Raw genomic sequence first — 23,907 nt, forward strand, 5'->3', positions numbered from 1 at the left:
TTATTGAGTTCTCAATTTTCACATTTCGAATTTAAATTTAAATTTAGAAATTGTACCTTATTATTTTGTTAATACTTTATGCACCTTAAAAAAAAGAAAACAAGCTATCTTTATTTTAAAAACAAAAAAAAAAAACATTTTACCAGGATCAATATTTCCTTGTTATTTCCGATAAGCATTTCACATGAAAATATTCAATCATATTGCCCAGTCCTATCTTTACTGCCGTGTCATAAACTCTTTCACTTATCGGGCCCCACTTAGTTTTCACTTATCAGAGTCACTTCGCTTTCACTTATCGGGTTCACTTGTAATTAAACTTTACGATACGGACTCTACAAACAAATCCTTTTTACAAGGGGGCTGGGCTATTGTGGCTTGGGCACATCCGGACCTTTTTAAAATGTACACAGGAAATTCTCAACAATATTCCTATCTCCTGCCCTTATTGTTCTTGACCCTTTCTACAATAACTATAATTATTTTATAACCCCTTTACGGTTACTAGCACTGGCCCTTATATTTAACTTCCGAAGGGACCTCGACATTTTTCTAAGATTCTAACAGCGTCGTATTTAAAAAGCATTTCCGTCCCTAAAAGTTTATTTCAAATATTAATTCCTCTTTGAGCAACAGATCTACATGCGCTAGCTCCATTTTTATTTTAAAATAATTTTTCTTAAAATAAATCAAATATTCCAAACTCACAATATTATTCTAAGTCCTAAGTCTTACTCACTACACAAAATTATTGCAGGTTTATACACAATGTTCAAGTTCATACAAGTCTTATACAAGTTACACACACTTTCATGAATTATACAAGTTTATACCAGTTTACAAGTTCTTTCCTGTAAATAACCTGTTGTACAAGTTTATGCTCAAAAAGAAATAGCAGATTCGCGCAAATTATGTACCGTTATTACAGCACATATTTTAAATTTATATGGAGCTAATACTTTATAAATTAAACAACTTTTCGGGAAATACTTGGTTTTATTCCGAAATTCAAGTTCACCCAAAAGTTTACAAAGTTTACAAACTTTTGATTCAATTTTATTCAAAAAATCACTCAATCAATCAAATCTAATTAAGAGTCTGATCAAAAGGTACTGAAATTAAAATTAAACTAAAGATGTATAACTTCTCCAAAAATGGTTTAAATTAACAAAACAAAATAAAAAGTTCTCTTCTCAAAATACTCAAAATTAATATAACACAAAACTTGATATTTACTTTATCACCAAAATTTAATTCACAAAACTTCAAAAATTTGAATTAAATTTTCAGACTCTGAAAGATGGGAAACTTTAGAAATTTTTAATACAGTATTATAAAATAAAAGATATTAACTATACGCTGGTACGGGACTTACTACTTTTGAAGATTACGGAGGCAGATCGGATCTTAAAAAACGCACTAAAAATTTTAAATACTTCAAATTGACTTTACCCACGGAAAAATAAATTACTCTAAATCCCAACTATTGGGTTAGAGAAAGAACTTCAGCTACTAACTCGACCGCTACACACGTACTCCTCAATCGCCAAGACTCGACTGAAACTCTTCTCCTCCAGCGAGCCGGGAGGAACGCATCAACCGATACGTCACTGACCGATCAGCTGATTGCCGGTCCCGACTGAACAAACAATGTCCCCGCACCGCGTCTAGTTAATAAGAGCCTACTTCCTACCGCGATTCAGCAATAAATGAATTTGAACTATGGTACAAAGTGGCAATCATAAAGCAAATACTACATACTTCTCTCTTTTTGAGGTACATTTTCGATATGGTCTAATAGTTTGGGATACTTCTGTTACAAATTTGAAAATAATCCTTGTCTTGCAAAAAAAGCCCATTAGGTTCATCTTTGACCTCCAAAGCTGAGAATCCTGTAGAAAAGGTTTTAAAGCACAAAATGTCTTGACAGTGGTTGAGCTATATATATCTATATATTCAGGAAGTAATCCTGTTTGTGGGCGGATAAGATCTCTATACTATACTACATTATTGCATTTTTCTTTCCTGATGATACTTGTAATTTTAATAATGAGAAATAAAGATAATTCTGATTCTGATAATTTGTCCATAAATTACATAGCTTACTATCTGTCAACAGAGTTGTGTCATAATAATGCATAATTAATTATCCGGTTTCCAGTTGATGGACAGTTGCTATAAGTTGTAGTGGTATAAAGATGTTGTCCTTAAAAAAAGTTTAAATTAACAAGAAGGTTCAATAAAACACGGTTTGTTCAAATTGTTTTTAAAATTTCTATTTTGTGTATATCTAAGTTCTCTTCTGATATCTAATCCAAATTCCTCCAATTGGAGTAGGCGATACACTTTTTGGATTGTAACACAGAGGGACTTGAGTTTTCTGGTCCAGCTTCACAGAATACTTGGACATCACCATGGCAACACATGTCTTCACCTCCAGCAGTGCAAATCTCATTGCTGGAAATAAAATCAGGATTGTTAATTGTTTTATGTTTATAAATAAAGTACAAGTTAAAAGTTATATTAAATAAAAATGGTTTATAATAATTCAGTTCATCTTTGCTTCTGACATAAAAACTGTCCTTGTGGAGTTTCATTTAAATTCCCAGAATACATAAATTAGATTACACTCCCATGATTAATATAGTAATTTGTTAAACAAATTATAATATCACAGCCAGTCTGGGAACTGTTAAAAAAGATTTTTGGTTTAACAGAGCCACTGATCGTTCACAGGTAGGAAGACTGAAAGTTTCAATGAATATGTGTTTATTTACTCTCTTCACTTCTATTGAATGAACTATTTTAGATTAAATAGATTAGGTTGACATCATAAATTGTAGAAGATCCAAGACCAGTCAATATAGTTTGAGCCTAGCAGAAAGCCCAGAATTGTGTTTGTGCCTTAAAATTCAAGTCGTGCTCAACTATGCGATTCCATAAACAAAGTCGAGAGTTTCTTCGAATTATCTTTACTGACTAATGTATACAACTGTCCTATAATATTTGTACAAGACCACTACGGTCCAGTGCTAAGCTGGTTTACTACATGTTACTTTGTGACTGTACACCGATCGTCATGCACATGATGAAGTTAGACTGTGAGTTCTTGACATCAAATAACACTGTAAACCTGGTATGTTCTACACAAGATAAGAGGATCTCTGTGTGATTGACGGTCTTGTAATATCTGGAGTGGATACTGACAAGATGCCCCATTATGAAGATAATCTGTCATTATGAGTGAATCTGTATTAGAAGTACAGTATAAGACCAATAACATGACTTTTCATTATGTATGATCACTTAGTTCAGGCATGATCATCCCCTAACATGGAGTTCTAGGTTATTTTGGGCCTAAACAAAACATTTTTTGGAGGCATCAATACTTTAATTTACCCAGGAAGCTGTATGAACTTCAGTTCCCAAATATTAGTCAACCATCAGAGCTGTAGAGAGAGTTAGGAATTAGATAATCCACCCAACTACCCTACATATGGGAAAGAGATGGATTAAAAAAGGTAATTAATTAAGAGTGAAATTCCCATCCTAAATATTGATCCAGTTTATTGTAAGTTATTCCTATTTTTTGACATTGATGTCCTTTTTGTTTATTTTAGTAGCATCAATGCCTTTCGTGAGATGTTTTAAATGTCTGTTATTTTACATTTTCCACCACCTATATTGTGTCCAGAAGCCTTTTGCATCCCTGATTATATGGGTAGATCATTTTTAGAACTGACTTATTATGTAAAATTGCAGTAAATGATAGCTGATTTTCAGAAATCAGAAATCAGAAATTCTTTATTGTCAGACAGTAGAACACTGCAAAATAGCGTCAACAATATTATGTAATAGTTAATTACATTAAGTTATTTTTCAGAATAGCCCAATAAAATTAAATATAAAAACGTCAGATTAATTTAAACAGCACTAAAGTTTTTGTCAATGCTAAAATAAATCAAACTAAAGCTTACATAGGTGGCTGGTCTTAACATAAAGCTTAACATAAGCTAGTCTGACCAGAGCACTCGACAAAGTCCCTGACACTGTAGTAAGCCCGCTGTAAACCAAATGCCGCTTGACCTCCCTCTCAAAAGAAGGACTATGTTTTTTGTTTTCATAGAGTCTGTGAGTGCATTATATAGTTTAATGCCGCTGGTTAATAAATGTCTTTCAAAAAAACTTGTTCTATGGGCAGGAATGGTAAATCATATTGGAGTGACGTAGATTGTGACGATGTAGGGGATTTTGAGATTTTGAAAAGGTGGAGTTTTTTTGTGAACAAATGTCACGCAGTACAAGATATAAATCGATGGGAATGTTAGAACCTTTGCCTCCCTAAAAAGCGACCTAACAAGAAGCTCTACAACACGGTTTCCCCAAAAACCGCTCTCAACGCCCTTTTCTGGAGTTTAAAAACGAATTTTGTACGTACACTTTCACATCCCCAAATGACTACAGCATAAGTGAGAAAGGGGTAGATAAGCCCATAGTAAAGCAGCCAAGGTCACTCTGGTATCAGCAAACTTTGACAGGTTTTCTAAATAACAAAAATCCCCGAGCTTAGTTTCCTACAAACGAGCTCAATATGATCGTGGAAGCTTAATTTATTGTCAATCTGAACGCCTAGAAACTTTAGCGACTTACCAGATGAAATCTCTTCATCCCCCAAGTGGAATGGAATTTGCTCCAAATCCTGAGAACTTCTGATAGAAAAATGGATCATTTGAGTTTTCTCGTTATTTTACTACGAGCTGGTTATGCTGAAACCACTGGGATATTTTTTGTGCTTCTTCAGAAGCCAGAGTCATGAGGTCCAAGTGGTTTGGGGGCTTTCACTGTGAGGGATGTAATCGTCCTGCAAAAAGACAAATTTTGGCATTGGGACCAGAAATGCAATTTGGGAGGTCATTCACAAACAAGAGGAACAAGATTGGTCCCAGTACTGAACCCTGCGGGGACTCCTCTTATTACCTCACATGGTTTTGACGAGGCTGTTCTTTGACAGCCATAGCTGTCCCAAAAAAAGGAAGCTGAACTGATTGCGTCCTCCCACGCAGGTAAGATGAAATCCAACAGTACGATACACCTCTAATGCCAAGTAAGTGAAGTTTTTTTTAGCAAAAGTTTATGATTAACCATATCAAAGGCCTTGGTCAAGTCGAAAAACAATCCCATAGCTAAATTGCCCGAGTCCCAGAGCCTGTGTCAAAAATGAAATAACAGAGTCAACTGCGTCAGTGGTTGATTTTCCTTTAATGAAACCAAACTGACTTGCAGAGAGAACTCCGTTTCTCGCCAGAAAAGACAACAATCTATCCAGAAATATTCTTTCAAATATCTTAGAAAAGGTTGTAACCAGCGAAATAGGTCTGAAGTTACTACAAACGTTCCTAGCTCCTCTCTTGTAGAGAGGGGTGGGACTATAGCGTGTTTTTGTGAATTAGGAAATTCACACCCACTGAAAAAGATAAATTAATTAAATAAGCAAGTGGGGAAGAAATTAAATCATGGATCTGCCTGAAAAGCTTAGACGATAGTCCCATCATTTCCACAAGATGGCTTAGGTTTTAAAGCAAGTATCACACGCGATACTTCCTGCTCTGTGGTGGGGGACAAGAACAGCGACTTGGTTACAGATTGTGGTGTAGTAGTTTGTGTTGACTTCGCTTAGGCCATGAGAAATATTTCCACTGGTGTCATGGTATTGACCAATAGTCGAGAAGAAGTTGTTAAACATATTGGCAACCCTGACAGGATCCCTAACTTCATTGTCATCAGAATCAAGCAAAGTGGGGGAAAAACATTATTATTTTTTCTGGAAGGCTTGCTGTCATTAATGAGAGTCCAAATGGTTTTTGTCTTATTTGCTGATTCAGAGATCCTACTCAGGAGTTGATCCGACTTAGACTTCCTTATTGCACTTTTATAGGAACGCCTTAATTTTCTGTATGCCAATCTGGAGGGATGTGAGGATTCTAGGTCCTTCGTAAAGGAATAGCAAAACTGTAGCTGATCCTTGAGTCTTAGAATTTCGGGACTCTCCGTGACGATCCTGTTAGAAGAATTAAGAATTTTTAAAATGACTTGATTTTTAATGCACTATAAATAAATATATGTTGGTAATTTACCAATACAGATCCGAGGTCCATCTCCAAAAGGTAAATATTTGCCACCATTTGAGCGATGATTGTTTCCTTCAAATCTCTCTGGTATGAACTTTTCAGGCTCAGGATAAATGGATGGGTCATTGTGGATAGCGTACATCGGTATCAGTATTTTTGTACCTTTCTCTATAACAACATCTGTGTCTGGGATTTGGTAAGGAATAGTACATTCTCTCCTCATAAAGCCTGACAGAGAGTATTTACGATTTGTCTCTGAAAAACGTAGATTTAAACATCAATAATAATACTAATTCAGGTTTGATTTTGCTTCTACTTTAATCTATGTATACTTCCCCCTGCTGAATCTGGTATGAAGTTTATAAGTATCTGCTGAAAAGTTTTATGTCATACACTTTCATGAAGATCTCAAAATGGCAAATTTCTCAAAATGCTGGAAGAGCAATATAAGTATAGTTACCATAAAATTATTTATGTGAATACCTAATTCGAATAACAATTATTTGATTCATGAAATGTAACACATTAATGGATTAATATGTGATACTAAAATTAGGAAAATGGAACAGAAGCTTTTTAATCAGAGTAACAAAACAATCAAGCATCAGACTTTTGTTTTTTTTTCCAAATATTTTCAATTTTTATGTCCATGTTATTATACTTGTTATTACTACACTACTTGCATTATTCTGTCCCTAATATCTTATCAGCTGTTAAGGTTAATAGGTCAACCTTGTTTCTGATAGAATGGTTTAGAATTATTTCTGGGAAACTTATTAATACTGTAAATAGAAAAAATCAAGTTGGATATTAAGTGATGCAATTAGACAAACTACTGCTTTGGCTTCAATTGATTTTATTTCACGTATTCACTTAAAACTTATCTGTTCAGTTACACACTTCTAAACTTATACTATTACACTCTATTACTTTATGTGCAGATAAATGTAATTTATCTCAGATCCAGCTGATTTGTTTTGAATTAATTTTCTTAAAGGCTTATCTCGAACTCTTGAATAAGTGAAATATTTACTACTGCTTTCCCAAACTATGCTCTTATCCCTGTTGGGCCATCTCTTCGCAAAGTATCTTAGAGGAAGTTGCCTCTCTCACAAATCCTGACTGTATAATCAGTTATTGAAAACAATACACACCTTGAATGACTGAATCCAGGTACGCCATTTAACTCAAAGCTTCATAAGAAATGTTTCCTCCATACTTCTGGAGCACCAAATCAATTTCCTGTTACAACTGTTTTTGCACCAGAGGACTGAAGGCTAACTCATACAATACAAAAGCAATAGTGTTAGCTACCGGATCAGAGCCTGCTGCTAAGAAAATAAATGCTTGTGCAGCAATACACTCATCGGTAATTCCTAAAAGAAATAGAAAACAAACATCATAATATAGCATGTGTAATTTAAATTTTACATTGAACGCATGGTGAAATTGTACATTGTTATGGTCTTAAAAAACAGTATACTATTATGATTATTGTACTTATTTTAGTGTTGTCAGTCTGATATCAAACCAGTCTCATTATGTTATTCAAGCCAGAGACTACAGACTAATGGAAAACAGTATTATAAGTACTCCAAACAAATTGCATATATAGATGTATTTTTATTTAGCAAAGTTGTTTATCTGAATTAAATAAACCAATAATATATAGGCTACAGCTTTAAGTGTAAAAACCAACCTTACATGTAACAAAAAATTATAAAACTACATTTAAAGGATTGAAATCTCTTCTTTTCTTCAGATGTAAAATCCCTAAGACATTAAAAAACTAAAAAATGTTGCAGTTGTGTTATAAATTTGTGTAATATATTATGACAATGATGTCTGAAATCCTACTATCCTATCAAATCATCCATTGTCAAATCAAGCTGTGGCTGACTGCCTATTTTACGATAATAATCAACATTGATTCAATAGACTGTTTATGATTGTTTAACCATTCAAAATCTTTTTCCATGTGTAATTGGATTTAAAAAGTTAAACTATGGGTGGTTATAAGAGTGACTTCACTCTTTAACCAACTATTGATCAAATTTTGTTTTAGACGACATGTTAGTTATATGTTTAGTGGATTTTGACATTTTGTTTACACCTAAGAACAACATAGATATGGTACAAAACATTGGATCCACTAACTTAAGTCCAAAATTCTAAATAAATCAGAACTAGATAGAATTATGCAATCCGTTGTTTTTGTTGTTAATTTGTTGACTTATACCCACTCTTACAATTCATGATTCTTGCACTGAACAATAACGCCTGACCATTTAAAAAGGTCAAGTATCCAAAACAGCCAGAAACTCAAGCATACAATCCTTAAGAAACATGGAGCTTTACTTAAACAAGCTGACTGTGAAAATGAGTCACACAGCTACAACTCATATATTATCATTTTCATTATAATTTTTAATTAGTTAAAGAAAAATCTCAGTTCAATATAAATTTGCTTTATGGAAAGAAATAAGGGTGTAACAAGTTACAGAGTGGAGGATTCACCTCAAAGACTTGTGTTAGATTGTTTGCTCGATAATGAAGAACAGTACAAGTGGAGGAGAGTGACGGTAGTTCACTACTACCGACTGACATATTTTATAATGCTAAATGTTCCACACTGAACCCTTTCCTCTGTTTTTTGTAGGTGTTCTTTTTATTATACAAACGTATAATCAGGGCCGTACCAGCTTTGGAAGATCCCAAAAAGATATTCGGCTACTGCGCCCCCGTTTACAGTAAACATCTTTCTATTTTGTTAATAATAGTAGCTTCAGTTACAGTTAATACATAAGGCTAACTAGTCTATCGACATGGTCCCTTCAAATAGATGTGTGGGCCTGGCCCCAGCAAAAGTTGTCTGAAAAAACCAATCTGAGTATAGGCCTTGCGTATGCTTTGGTATTTTATTAACAGTGAAATACTCATTATAGCAAGTAATTATTCCTGTTCAGTGTACAGATAGATGAATTGGGGAATGTTGAGTTTCGTTTCATTTCACCTTTCACTTAGTTGAAGCTGAACTCAAAATTCGCAAATCAACCCTTCCCGCCATACCAACATTATGTGTAGATGAATTAGCATAACAACTTTACACAAATATTTTGTAGTTTTTTGTTGTAATATATGTTTAAACAGATCGAAATGCTAGCCATTTTTGGATTCCATTTTCTATTGTTTGATTAATGTTCACGTTTCTCTGACTGGAGAGTTGAGAAATGGCAAAATTTTAAACTTTTGGTGTTGTACAAGTAAAATCCAGTTAGTTTTAGTTTCATTCAGAAGACCCACATTAAAAACAGCAATAATTTAAATTTTTATAAATATTGCATATTTCTTTTTTAACTATTTTTATTTTGAAATTCAAGTGAGAGTTTAAAACACATTGAGTATTATGTTGATATATTTATATTAAAAATAAATAAGAATATTTTAAATAAAAAAAAATAAAAACTGTTTTTGCTGGATATATTTACATACTTTGCTAATTTGGACATTTTATTTTATAAAGTTTAAATAATTTTCATTTAATTTTTCTTGTAACTTGGGTTGATATGTACTAGCTATAAACCAGTGAGGCATGCTATTTTCAGAAAGAGACCTCTCCATACTCCTAGACATACTTATCTATTTAAGGATCACTTACGTAGTTATGTTCGGTCAACTGTACTCTGAAGATATTCAGTAACGTGAAACTCAGTTTAACTTACACAAATGAATGATAAAATAAAAACCGGACTAAAGAAGCAAAAAGAGGCTAACAAAATTGAAACGAGATGGAAATGATGACAATTAATTAAATATTATCCAACTGAATGGTTGGAATATAATTATTAGCTATTAACTCACCTCTAAGTCCAGTTTGTAACTTTTCGTTTTGTGAAGAATAATCCATCTGGTTGAGATATTCATCATCTCCAGTAAGTTCATTTTTCCAATTATTATCATTTCCTTCAGTTCTTTGGTCTTTCATACTCATCATCAGCTGCAATAAAGTCTGCTCTTTGGATGTTATTCTTTTCCCTAAACTGCAATGGTTTGTTTTACCAGCCCAATGATGTAATCATTTATTTGTTGTGGGACTTGTCTCAAGCCCAAGAGTTTTGCAAGACCTTCGCAGAAGAATACCAATATTATTCTCAATGTTTGTAACATTGATGGGTGAAAGAAGGAGTCAATCATTTTACGAAACTCTTTACCCTCAGGTGTATCTCGCTTGAACTGTAAGCCAAATGCACAACTGGCAATAACATCAATGGTGAAGCCAATACCCAGGTTTTTGGCATCAACAGGTATTTTATGTTCTATGGATTTCTCTATTTCATTCATGAGGTCTTCTCCACTGTTACATATCTGCTCAATCATGCCCTTCAGTTTCCCAGTCGTAAAAATTGGTGTTAATTTGTGTCTTAGGTTTCTCCAAGTGCGCCCTTTCAAACCAACAAGAGTTTCAGAGAGTGGATCTCGTTTGATGTCAACTACCAAATCTCTGTTTTTGGAAGTGTGAAAAAATCCTTATTAAGAATTCTTTCTACTAAAGCCGGATCCACGGATCATTAATACAGGCGTCCTTGATTCAAAGTACCCACCAAATCTTTCTCCCTTAAAATTGTTATATATATCTTGCGTAACATAAAACAAGTGTTTTTGAAGTAAAAACTGTTCTTTAAAGTTTCCAAAGACTACTGTCGGCTTGACATAAGGAACACCTTATTTTTCTTCCAATAGTTAAATGTTGATGTCAAGTAAAAATATAACAATCCAAGCAAGGTTGCTGTTGCTACTAAAGCATCTACCAGAATTGATTCACTTAGAAACATCTTCCTTTCAAACTGAAAACAAAATAATACTGTAACTATTTAAAAATCAAATGACAATTTTAAAACATGAGTTACAATTCCATTATACTTGGTTTTCCATAACACTCCTGCACTTCATTCTTATTTACAGAATTAAATAATTTTGTAAAATATCCACCTGGTATAGTAATAAACTATCGTTTTTATATTATTATTTCATATTTGTAATATTACACCAAATTTTACAAAAACATCATAAAAGTATACAAAAAATTTAATTTTCAAAAACTGTATTTTTGGTCCAATGTTTTATGTTTTTAAGAAATTTAAGTTTATTGTAGAATTTGTAAAATTATCAAAGCTATAAAATCACAAAATTAATGTATTTTGTCCTTTTTCTGCCAGAAATTTATGGGAACTTTCTTGCTTATTTTGATATAAAGAATAATTTCACCAGATTAAATTATACAATTCAGAAACATGGGGTATATTGCGTTTTTCTCTGAAAAAATAAAAATATTTAAGTATAGAACTATTTAGAGAGGACTTGCCATTTAAATTTCTTGAAACTAAACATGAAAGTTTTCTAACCTAACACATGGCAGAACTGAATAGAAGAAATTGTCATGTAACAAACAGCCTTCATTGACTGTCAATGCAGCATTTCGTGTATATAGTTCATTTCTATACAGATAAAAAGACAGGCAAGAAAAGAATCATACAGAAATGAAATTTTACAATCCCGCCCAGTAAACCCAAAGAAATTGCGTTTCAGCCTACTGAGTGATAGGCTTTGACACTCAGCCAAATTACATGGTTGGACATGCACCATCATTTAACTCACTGTTGTCTATGTAGAAATGAAGTTTCTTGCAAAATTTAAAGTCTACAGATAAAATCTTTCTCTAGATATCTGGCTACATGATACATTTACATTCTTCATTAAATTGATTTCACTCAGTATTTAATAATACAATTCTTCACATCAAGTCACTACAAAATGATATATTGTCACACATTTGAATCTCTTGTGCGGATATTTAGTTTGTTTACCAATTTATTTATTCTGCTATTTTCTTGTTGCCTTCATGGTTACCCATAAGACCAATATAAAAATATTGTAAAATATGACACTAGGCCTAATCCCATGGACATGCACCATCATCAAACTCGAAGTTCCTCAAGTAGAAATGAAGCCTCATACAAATTTCAAGTCTTTAGGTATGTTTAGTTTTTGAGACATCATGCTATCAGACAGACAGACAGACAGAAATGAAAGTTTTCCTACCCCAATAGTGATAAGAGTGATAGGCTTGCTCAAGCTTAGCCAATAATGACTATAAAAACATGCAGTTATTATTAATTTAAATAAGAAAATGAGGTACATTAATGATTTATTAAAATATAGTAGGCCTACTTATATAAAGTTCATAAGGCATAAAAACTACCATGTACCAAATTATACCCATTTATCATTTTATTATCACCTTACATTCTATTATATCTTAGAATTATTTTAAATTGGTATATTTAGAAGACTCTGTTGGATTGGTTTACTTCTTTATTGCAATTACCTGAAAAATAAATTAGCTGAAAGTGTTTGTAATTTAAGTTAAGAAATGAGTTCTCATTTGTTCAGCTATATTTGAATTTAATATAAATAAATTAAAACAACAAAAATTTAATATTTTCTATGCTTTAAAAACTGTTTTGTAAAGAAGAATTATTTTTGTCTTTAATTATTAATTATTACAAGAGTTATTTATCTATGAAAGATTTCATAGCTTAATTTACAGTTGAATCAAATTGTAATTAATAGTCTTAGAAGTTCATGAGAATTTATTTTAAATTTTAATTGCCCTAGTATTAAAAAATTGTTTACTTAAATATATTCAAGTAGAATACAGTGTTGTTTAAGTGTATAAAATAGGGATTGAGTGTTTCCCTTGATTAAATATAATATTCTGCTATATAAAATATATTTTAATCGTTTAGTCCGGTAAAATAAGGATGCAACCTCGGAATGAAAGATAATAAGCTAAAAATTTGCATACGTCTTTATTTTTGTGGTATAAAACTTACCTCAAAAGTCTCATATAATCACGTGTACGCGTCTTTAGATATTTAAGGTCAAAGTTCACGAAAATCAGTTTTTTGCAAATATCTCGTTTCCCTTACGCTAAATGACTTTAAGGTGGTTAGAGAAATTGTAGAACGGAAAATTTGCTTCAACTTTTGTCTGTAGTAATTTTATGTACGTTTAACCCTTTTTTAGATACAGCGCAAAGAGTAGGGGACCGCTTACCAGTATATACTATAATGTGAGGTCAGCCAGTAGAATACAAGAAATAAATGAGTTATATTGTTAATTACTCACTTACTATTATTATTATTACTTAATACTATTATTATTGTTATCATTATTATCATTATTATTAAATTTTTATTATTATTTATTATTTAATATACCTAGACGAACCACTACAACATATATAGTCGATGGTGGATTTCTCTTGCATCACGTTGTATGGAATAAAGATGATACTATCTCTGATATTTTGAATAAATACTTCAAATATTTACAAACGAATTATGGGTCAAGTATCGTTGTTGTATTATTGATGGTTACTCAGACTACACTAAGGACATTAAAGCAATGGAACAATTAAAAAGAACTGCTGGTGTTTCAAAATCTTACGAACTCCGCTTTGATGAAACAATGGAGGTGCCAATCAGCCAAGAAAAATTTTTATCGCATTCATCTAATAAAAAATATTTATAGACATGCTTATCAACAAATTAAAAACTGTTAATATCACTACAAAACAAGCCAGAGATGAAGGAGTCTAAACTTAAAAAAAACTTTTGTCATTGTAAGAGAAGATATTGATTTGCTAGTTATCTTGGTAGGGCGTGCTCAATCACATCAACAAGAAATTTTTTTCAAAAAAATGGGTAAGGGTAATGTGGAGACAAAACTGAATTCATCGAAAAGTTTCGATAAATAAGAAACACCTCATTCTAAGAAACACATATTATTTTTACACGCGTTTAGTGGATGTGATACGACTTCTGGGCTTTATAAAAAAGGTAAAATATCGTTTATTAAAATGTTTGAAAAAAATCACGATTTAAATCAATCAGGTCAATTATTTAAACAGAAAAAACTGCTCTGTACAAGAATTATTTGAAAATGGAGTATGTATTTTCTTAGCAACGTATAATGCTCCGAAATCAGAAGTCTTTTCGATACACCCAGTTCATCAAATCAACAAGACTCAACAAACCAGTGCAGTTATCAAGTATTCCTCCTTCAAGTACAGCAGCTCGTCAGCATATCCTTCGTGTCTATTATCAGACTCAAATTTGGTTGGGAAGTGATTTAGAACCCCAGGAATTCGGCTGGGTAGTGCAAAATGAACTCCTGGAACCAATAACAACATTATTACCACCAGCACCAGAAGAACTGCTGAATACAATATTTTGCAATTGCAAGAAAGGTTGTGGTTCTAATTACGCATGCAGAAAATCAGGATTGCGATGCACTTTAATTTGTGGGCAGTGTAATGGACAATCATGCCTCAACGCTTCATCAACTTCAGATGGTTTCAATGAAGAAAGTGATGACATTCTTGAATCTTTCTATTCTGATACTTTAGTAAACGAGAATAATGATAATGAATCCGATATTGAACAGCCAGATGAAGAAGAAAAAGAAGAAGAAGAATAAGAAGAAGACGATGAACAAGAAGAAAATTAAAACAAAAACATTAATCATTAATAATGAAAAGAAATATTTTATGTTTGTAATTTTAATAAATTGATTATTGGATCAATAAATAAATATATAATTAAATTTCATTTGAAATATTTCTTTTAATATTGTGTGTTTGGTAAAAATAAAATAAGTATTCTTTAGAGAATATATCATTTATAATTAAATATCTATAAATATGGTATATTAAATAATAAATAATAATAAAAATTTAATAATAATGATAATAATGCTAACAATAATAATAGTATTAAGTAATAATAATAATAATAATAGTAAGTGAATAATTAACAATATAACTCATTTATTTATTGTATTCTACTGGCTGACATCGCATTATCGTATATACAGGTAAGCGGTCCCCTACTCTTTGCGCTGTATCTAAAAAAGGGTTGAACGTACATAAAATTACTTCAGACAAAAGTTGAAGAAAATTTTCCGTTCTACAATTTCTCTAACCACCTTCAAAGTCATTTAGCGTAAGGGAAACGAGATATTTGCAAAAAACTGATTTTCGTGAACTTTGACCTTAAATGTCTAAAGACGCGTACACGTGATTATATGAGACTTTTGAGGTAAGTTTTATACCATCAAAATAAATACGTATGCAAATTTTTAGCTTATTATCTTTCATTCCGAGGTTGCATCCTTATTTTGCCTTATTTTACTGAGTTAGTTATATAAAATATAAAGTGTAAACTTCGACTGGTGTGGAATTATTTTACTTACCTTACTAAGCAGGTTCTGAAAGAAACTTCTTACTGAAGATAAAAGTTAAGTTTTCGCCTATTTTATAGAAGGATAAGAAAATAAAAAATAAATATCCTTATTGATAATACAACTTGACATTTTACAAGAGGTACTCACAAGCAGGAGATGACTGTGATGAATAGAGGAGTTGGATGGTCTTAAATAGATTACAACTCAGCACATACACGGCTTTGAAGATGCATCAATCTGTCTTATACTTGATACCTACGTTTTGCGATGTTGTATCTTAAGTAAATACTTCCTATTCAGTTTTCATACTTGCAGGATTTAAACTATTTCCTTCTAATGTTGGCAATGTATGTATTACCTTCATTCCACTTAATGTACAACATTTTGTTTTCTTAATTTTAAAATTTGTTTCTAAGCTCGACATGATGTAATTTTATTAAAAGGGTAGAAATTAAGGAGTTGAATGATATTAGTGTAATAATTAGTTTAAGAGAAACAAAACCACGAGACAAACCCGAGAACAGATAAAAGAGATGGGTATATGGAATTTAAATTACACCATCTTCTAACTACTGGGACGAGGGCTAAACAAGCTCAAAGCTTTCTTCCTCCTCTAACTCTCCCTCCCTCCTTTGCCCTTATAATTTTAATAATGGGCATATTAAAGATCGTTACCAAAAAAGGATTTGCATTAATCAAAGAGATCTCATTTACTAACAAATAGTTTGTAATGTCAATAAATTGACGAGTGATTTAACTCTAATTGACAGAGATCTATAGGTAGCAGTGTATATGGCAGCTGATTCTGCTTATATAATGCAATTCTGGAATTTTGTACCCGAACACACAATAACTCACAGAGACTCGGAGAGGTGTGAATGACTAAATCGAAATTTGTTCATAAAAATAAAAATTTTCAAGCAAATACATTAACAAAGGAATTGGACATTGAATGTATAATTGCAAGTAGTAGAGGATGTCACATACTTCAAATTATATTAAAAATAATTATTTACTGTGATACTGTCCACAATACTAAGGAGAAAGGAGATTTATAAATGGTGTTTATGAAAAGGCCAGGACTTGAGGCTAAGAGTATACTACAATATATTAAGGAATAAAACTAAACTTAACATCAACCTAGCTCGAAGGAATATTACATAATAGTGGTGTAAAAAAGGGGTGGAGTTTGGTTAATGACTTCTCTAGTGTAGCGTAATAAGGTACCATTGCTGCCACTTTAATGAACAAAAGCGTTCATAACATGTTTTTTTTACTTATTTTACGAGTACTTTACTTATAAGAAACGCTCCATTAGCAATACAAATCATCAGAGCCGTATCCAGCCGGGTCTGAGTTTAAAGTATCTGGTAATTGTAGCACTTAACAAATGCAACACAAAAATAATAATAATTTTTCTAACTTAAATTTAGTTATATTGACAGTGTCACAATTAACGTTTTCATTCCATATAATTCCTACTAATGACCATTTGTAGTTAGTTGTGGACGGTCCTGGTACACGGTTTGAGCGGAAGTAACTACTGTAGTCATAAACATAATATTTATTTATTTAATTTGAATTCATAACACAACAAATAATTAAACCGTACAATATACTATATCTTTAAGTAGTAGTTATCCTTGTCAGATGTTTTTTTTTTAATTTTTCAGACGGTTTGGGGAGAGTGCGGTCCATTTGGGTTCTTCCTGAAATACCGCTGGTTGTACTATTATTATTGTGCCATCATCTGGATTTTTGTGTTAATTTAATTTAGCGGTTTTTTCAATTAATACGAGTGTTTAAAAATGAAGGTGCAAAGTAAGGACTCTCTGTGGAGTGTATTACGGACAATAAAATTGTATTTTTGTTAACTTATAATTTTAATTATGAACTTCTTTGCAACATCAGGCGTCCTCATTATACAAATAGGAGAAAACGAGAAAGTGTGATATGAAAATTAAAATGAGTTGGTTTTACAAAGGATTTATGTGCTTGATTTAGCCTTTTTGAAAGCTTATGTTACAACTATTAGATCTCCATACAGAGCACAACTGCTTAATAGACCTAAAAAGAATAGAGCCGGTACATATAAATATCTACATTAAATACATTATAAAATAGGTTCAACCTCAGAAACACAGCTTACATGAAGTATTTTGGTAAAGTGACACAAAAACTGTGTTTTAAAGAAAAACTAGATACATTGTTTTGTTTTGTACAAATAGTAAATTGCTCTAGTATAAAAAAAAAACAATTTTTCGATTAGATTACGAGATTGCCTATCTGAAATAATACAAACAAGTATTAATAAAATATGTTAAGTTATGTTAATTATGTTAACTATTTATTTTGATTTCTAGATATTGTTAAAATTTTTTTCTTGGCCGGGCACTCTGGGAACTTGCGCTCATAGACCCTGGCCTAAAGGGCCTATATGGGAAATCCGGCCCTGCTCGGCAGTGGTGAGTCTGCTACTGGACAGGGCAAAGAAATGAGAATCAAGTGAGTACTAGGGGATTTTAGCTTTACCCATTATTCTTACAAGGCAAAATCAAGACTTGTTTCTCTACAGGCAGCTCTGTGTTTGATGCTTTAAAAATGTATACAGCTAACAAAATATGATCTGAGGATATTTGGTCATTTTATTGATTAATATTTTATCACTTTTGGTATCCTCCTATTTCAACCCCACTATAAATAGTGTGCCTGCCAAACGATTTCCTTCTAAAGAGAAAAGTATTTATTGTGTTTACACACTGCAAACTAGTTCTTGGCTCTTGGACTGTAATAAAATATTAAATAAGTAGTTTATAGTAAACCATTATTGGTTGTGTTCTTCTGTGTGTAAACTCGTGTTGAAGAGTACTAATCTAGTGAAAGTGACAAATTGTGTTAAAGTTAACCGTTATCAATATGCTGATAGGGATTTAGAACAAAAGTTTGCTTGGTGTACATTGTATGGTATGATCCCGTATTGCAAGTTTAGCTCAGAATAGATTACACATCCTGTAGCTTGGATTTAAGTATTTTGTAAGTAAGAATTCGTTTAGTTTTTTGATATCCATAGTTGCAAATAACTTTATTTGTGAATAAGAACAAACTTAGGATTTTTACATAATACAATTGAAATGTTATAATATAAACATGGATAGTTACAATTATGTGTGTGAATGAGATTAAAATACTGAGAGGCTCGTTGTTCCCTCAATAGTGCCGCACTCCCGCAGGCTCACTGTCCCACGGAGTACCGGCTAAAACCCCCTCATCGTCGAGGACACTAACCTGAAACTGTTTAACACATTACTTCGGGCTACGCCTGTGAAGTTACGACATTAGAGCTTTCCTTGTCAGGGGAATCAAAGAGTTAAGGCCGATCGAGGTCGACCCTTTTCGCCCGAAGCACAGACTGGACATAGTGCTTCCAGGTGTCCTCTCCCTGAAGTATAGCTGCAACAATGTTATAGGGAATGACCGCGAAGCCGATTTCAGCAGAGAGAGAAGCCCGCCGCACATGCCACATGCCGCATTCGTAAAACGTGTGCAACTCCGGGAGTGATGGAGACTAGCCGCTGACCTTTGGTGGTATCATACAGCAAAATGCGATAAGTCAAGTATGACTCGATGATCCTCAGGAGATGAATGGGAACGTGAAACGTGTGCTCTAGCGCCCACAGCATGTCGCTCCACCTGGCAGAATTAAAAGCGTTTTTCACATCGAGCGTGACGAGGAGGACCACGCTGCGCGACCAGTGCTTGTGGTCCTCTGCTCTCCGCACTGCCTGTAACAACTCCTGGATGGCGTCGATGGTAGAGAGGCCGGATCGGAAACCGTGCTGCTGCGGTGATGTCACCCACAGAGACGATCGCCTCGGTCAGTCTTGCACGAATGAGCTCCATCACCTTTCCCGCCGTGTCAAGCATACACAAGGGGCGAAATGAAGGAGTCCCCCGTGCAGCTTTAGCCTTGGGGATCAAGACTAGGCGGGTCACCTTCCATGCAGAGTAAAGCACACCTTCTGCTAAACACGCATTGAATAGATTCAAGCGGACTTCAGACTGTATGTTATCAAGGCCGGGCGCTCTTCTGTTACGGAGAGATCGGACAGCGGCGATTAGTTCTTTTTCCTAAAAAGCTGGGAAGGCACCAATATCTCCGAACTCCCGAACTAGTCGTACTGGGTGGGACTTTAACAGCGATCGACGACAACGTACATGGCTTGAGGTTCCATTACCACAGGTTAAGTAAGAGCGGATCCCTAGCTTCCGGGTTATAATATTAAGGGATACATGTTTTTTATTAATTTTTTACATATTAATATTAAACTTTACCTCGGCTTAATTCAGGGGGAGCAAAACATGCATAAATTGCTCATGGCAAACTTCACCAAATTATTGTTCAGGTCAACATAAGTAATAAATATTATATAAAGTATATCCTATCTTGTTTAGTCTACTTGCTTAAATTGAATAAAGGTATAAATTTAATGTCTAACAGAAATGTGACAAGCTGAAAAAAATATGATCAGACAAAAAATTACATTTCATATTTTTAACTCTTATAATAACCCCCCATATGACCTCCACCAAAACTATTGCGGTGAACAATTGATTCCTTTTTTAGGGAAAATTCCTCTTCCAATTTCAAGAAAAAATACGTTGTGTGCTACTTATACAATGTAAAATTGGCTCTCCGAGTCCTAGATTATAAATCTAGTGCACAAAGCTTAGTGCTTATGACCTATATCATACGGGTATTGGATATTAGAGCATATGGTTCTGCAGACTGATTTCTCTAAATACCATATGAATGGAATGTAATAATACCAAGTTACTTTTAATTGCTCCAAAAAACTTTTAATTGAAGTAAATTTTAAATTTATACTCTGGTTGTGTAAAAACAGTTGTCATATTTTTATACGTAACTAGCTGGTTCCCGCGGCTTCGCACGCTTTTCGTGAGCTTGGCCCGTGCATGAGCATTTCTGGTTCGTGTGAATTATATTTCCAACGCCGATTTAGAGTTTGCCTTGTTGCCACGATCAAGAAAATCTGTAAAAAGTGTATCTTTATAGCCATTGTACACGTATATGTACTTTATTCTAAAATGGTCTAACACTCAAGCTTTAAGTTCATCCAGAAATTTATTTTATAGACAAATATACATAATAACTTAGCGCCTTCAATCAGTGTTAGGCTATTATACGTTACTGTCTCGTAATTGCAGTTTATAATGTGCAGGAGCTTTGAAAATTTTTATCTTTTGCAGCGCTGCCTGGTGGCTAGTTACATCAGGGGCGCACCCAGAATTTTGGTTTGGGGGGGGCTTCGGCTTCCCAAGTATAAAATGTACGCCTATAGTTTTCCATTACATGACCTTCAATGACCAGTAATATATAATTAGTTGGCCTATAACATATCGAACTACAATAATGTAACATTTGGTACATCACTGTATTACAATGATCATTAGATAATTGAGTAAGCTAAAACCAACTGTCTGTGGCCTGTTTCATAATCAACTACAAGTTAATCTTATTAGAGAAAAATTTAAGTTAATAGGCTACTATTACATTAAACCAGCTTTTAGCTCAATTAAAACCTTATTAAAATTACAAGTTAAAGCTTTATATTGATTTTTATTATGAAATGTCATCCTGGAATAAGTTGGACTGTCATTAATTAGTTTTAAGTTTTCAAGGAAAGAAATATACATTTAAATTACAAATGTAAATTTAATGATTACAAAATGAGATGTAAGTTAAAGTTAAAATATTTACAAGACAAAATCTAGACGTCTGGTCGATTTTTTGAGAACAGAAACTACCTCTGTATTGGTCACTTCTATTTCACGGTGAATATTCAAAGCCGCCAGTCCACTCAGTCTGTTAGCACCCATGGTAATTCCTTAGATAGGTCTTTGAGTCTACGTAATGTTGAGAACGACCTTTCTGCTGTACTCGTAGTTACAGGGATAGTGCACAATATTTTCAACAATATGTGGATGTTAGGAAACATGTCCTTATCACACAAGTTCAACAAATCAATTACATTTCTTGGTGTGTTGGTGTGGGTCTTAAAGCTGTTGTGCCACAACTCAAACTCGGCTTTGAGCAGGCTTTCGTTGTTCCCACCACTTTCAATTATGTCATTTTTATAAAAACAACACAGCTGCAGATAATTTAAGTTTTGAGGTTTCTTCCTTTCCACGTGATCCATCGGCTGTAGGCATCAGACACTCAAACCCCTTCAATATGTCTTTATGTTTCATGAATCGGGATTCCAAAGAACTTATCAAAGATTCAATCCAAGGGATGAAAATAGATCGCCGGTAGTACACTTCAGGCGTATCTGCTGGTGTGTTGTTTCTATTTTGTTGTCTGCCAACTGTTCGGGGCATGGAGATTTTACATCCAAAGTTGTTGGCCATATGGGTAGCCTCTTCAAACAAGGAGTGAAACTCTTCATCCGCATTTGTTCTTATGGATTTTAGCTTTCAAGTACAGTTTCAGCATGTGTGATTGCAGAAGATAGTTCCAAAATCACTTCCCTTGCAGCTTTTTGCTTAGGTTTACAGTGTAACCAAGGAGCTTGTCTGATGCCAAGAGAGAAATGATGAATTCGCCTTGACGTAAAGAGCTGAGTAAAATAAGAGTTCCAGAAGAAGAGGTCTCTATCACTCCAGTTTTTTATTTCCTCCAACGCTACTACTTCAACTGGTTGAAGAAGCTCCTTCATGACAAAGACGGCATCATGCCTTTGCACCCATCTTGTTGGACAAAGTTGTAGCAGTTTTTTCCTGTTGGTTTCAACATTTTATCTCCGATGCAATACACTGTGTAAAACGGCTTGTCTTTTAGGAGTGTTGAAAAAATTATACACCCTCTCTACTATTCCGAAACAGTTTCTGATAGGTGCAACTTCAGAAGCGTTTGATAATGCCAGATTAAGGCTATGAGAAGCGCAATGCACAAATATTGCTGTGGGGTGAGCTTCTTGGATACAGGCTTGGGTCCCATTAAACTTCCCACTCATGGCAGCCGCTCCATCGTACCCCTGGCCACGTAGGTTATTGACGTCAATGTTACTATCTTCAAGTCCTTTTATTACAGTTTTTTGCCAACTCCCTACCGTTTGTGGAGGGTTAGTGGCATGAACTTGAGAAATTGCTCACATATTTGTAATTATTTGATGCATCAGAATCTACGTATCGTAGACACAACGAAAACTGTTCAATTGTTGAAACATCGGACGTTTCATCTGCGAGAATACTAAAAAACTTAGCCTCTTTAACTTTAGTTGCTATTTTTTCAGTTATGATCTGGTTACAAGCATCAATTATTTGGTTTTGGAAGTTCCAACTTATGTACGTAGCATTTTTTCCACATGATTCAAAGTGTTTTTTTAAATCTTGATCCCCCGCTTCAATTCTGGCTCTAAGCAGTGCTCTAAAGTTACCCTCATTCTCGGCAGGTCTACGATTTATATCAAACTCGCCATAATCTCTATGGCCCCTAAGAGCAATATTTTGCCTTCCACACAAAATAATAGTGTCTATTATCGGAAGGATTCTTTTCACGTTTGTTTTGGGCTTGAAGGTCTTTCCCTTTATCAAGGGATTTGTCGATTGATTTTGATTTCACTATCCATTACTCTTTTAAAGTTAGCTGGCGCTTACACAAGAGTCCTTGTGGTACTGTGAGGCTGCATGCTTTTCAAATTTTTCTAATGCTTTTTTCCAGTTAGAAAAACCTTCCTCAACAAGTTGGCCAGTATGTTGAGCGTTACTCTTGCCTACTTCTTTTTTGGAAAAAAGCATACAATGAACACAGTATGCAGAGTCTTCAATTCCAGAATAAGACAGCCAAGTATATTTATTTAGCCATGAAAACAAAAATTTTCGTTGTTGAGTCCCGTACGTTTCCTGTAAGGAAAGTTAAAACTACTTTGAGGGACCCATCTGTCATTCAACACTTTTTAACTTTTCACTGTCTGTCAATTTTTTTTGTTTTAAACAAAGCAATGTCTAAGTTATTTTGACTTACATCGGACTGCAGAGTTCTTACGTTAGCTCCCGAGACATCCTCCAACACAAACTCAGGCTGTTCAGCACAATGTAGGCAGCCAGCTCCTTACTTGCCGAAATATTTTTGTGGCATTTCAAACGGTTTTAAAATAGTTTTGTATACTAGCTTTTCTTTTATCACCCATAACTTACTAGACTACTGTCCAACCAATTTGTCAGACCTAGACCACAAACACAGCTTGAACTTGACAGCCAGACAACCCATAACACACACTATACTGCAATTCGATAAAACTACGACTGTCAACTGGACAAAAGACAAATTCACTGCCGGGGCGGGCACGGGCGCGTCTGGTGAGAGTTGTGGAAACTAGAGCTGGTCGCCCATGGCAACGGCACGTAGTCATCGCCATAGAGCAGGATGGAATGGAGGGAGCTAACACAGCAG

At 33.9% G+C, this 23,907-nt stretch overlaps 1 protein-coding gene across 3 annotated transcripts; it reads right to left on the reverse strand.

Annotated features, from left to right (window-relative positions):
• Positions 1-2,260: 2,260 nt before the first annotated feature.
• On the reverse strand, positions 2,261-15,627 carry LOC124360101 (probable cytochrome P450 6a14). Of its 3 annotated transcripts, none has more exons than XM_046813413.1 (5): positions 15,582-15,627; positions 9,990-10,972; positions 7,283-7,504; positions 6,135-6,383; positions 2,261-2,457 (listed from the first exon to the last, which is right to left on the reverse strand). In XM_046813413.1, exons 3-5 carry the CDS (start codon positions 7,308-7,310, stop codon positions 2,291-2,293), a joined length of 444 nt encoding a protein of 147 aa, XP_046669369.1. In that variant the 5' UTR covers positions 7,311-7,504; positions 9,990-10,972; positions 15,582-15,627; the 3' UTR covers positions 2,261-2,290. The 3 variants fall into 3 exon arrangements, with proteins under 3 accessions (XP_046669369.1, XP_046669370.1, XP_046669371.1); XM_046813414.1 differs by lacking the exon at positions 15,582-15,627 and adding an exon at positions 15,444-15,576; XM_046813415.1 differs by lacking the exons at positions 9,990-10,972; positions 15,582-15,627 and adding an exon at positions 15,444-15,492.
• Positions 15,628-23,907: the final 8,280 nt, after the last annotated feature.

Source organism: Homalodisca vitripennis, chromosome 4 (genome assembly GCF_021130785.1).
Source record: "Homalodisca vitripennis isolate AUS2020 chromosome 4, UT_GWSS_2.1, whole genome shotgun sequence".
Taxonomy (NCBI): Eukaryota; Metazoa; Arthropoda; class Insecta; order Hemiptera; family Cicadellidae; genus Homalodisca; species Homalodisca vitripennis.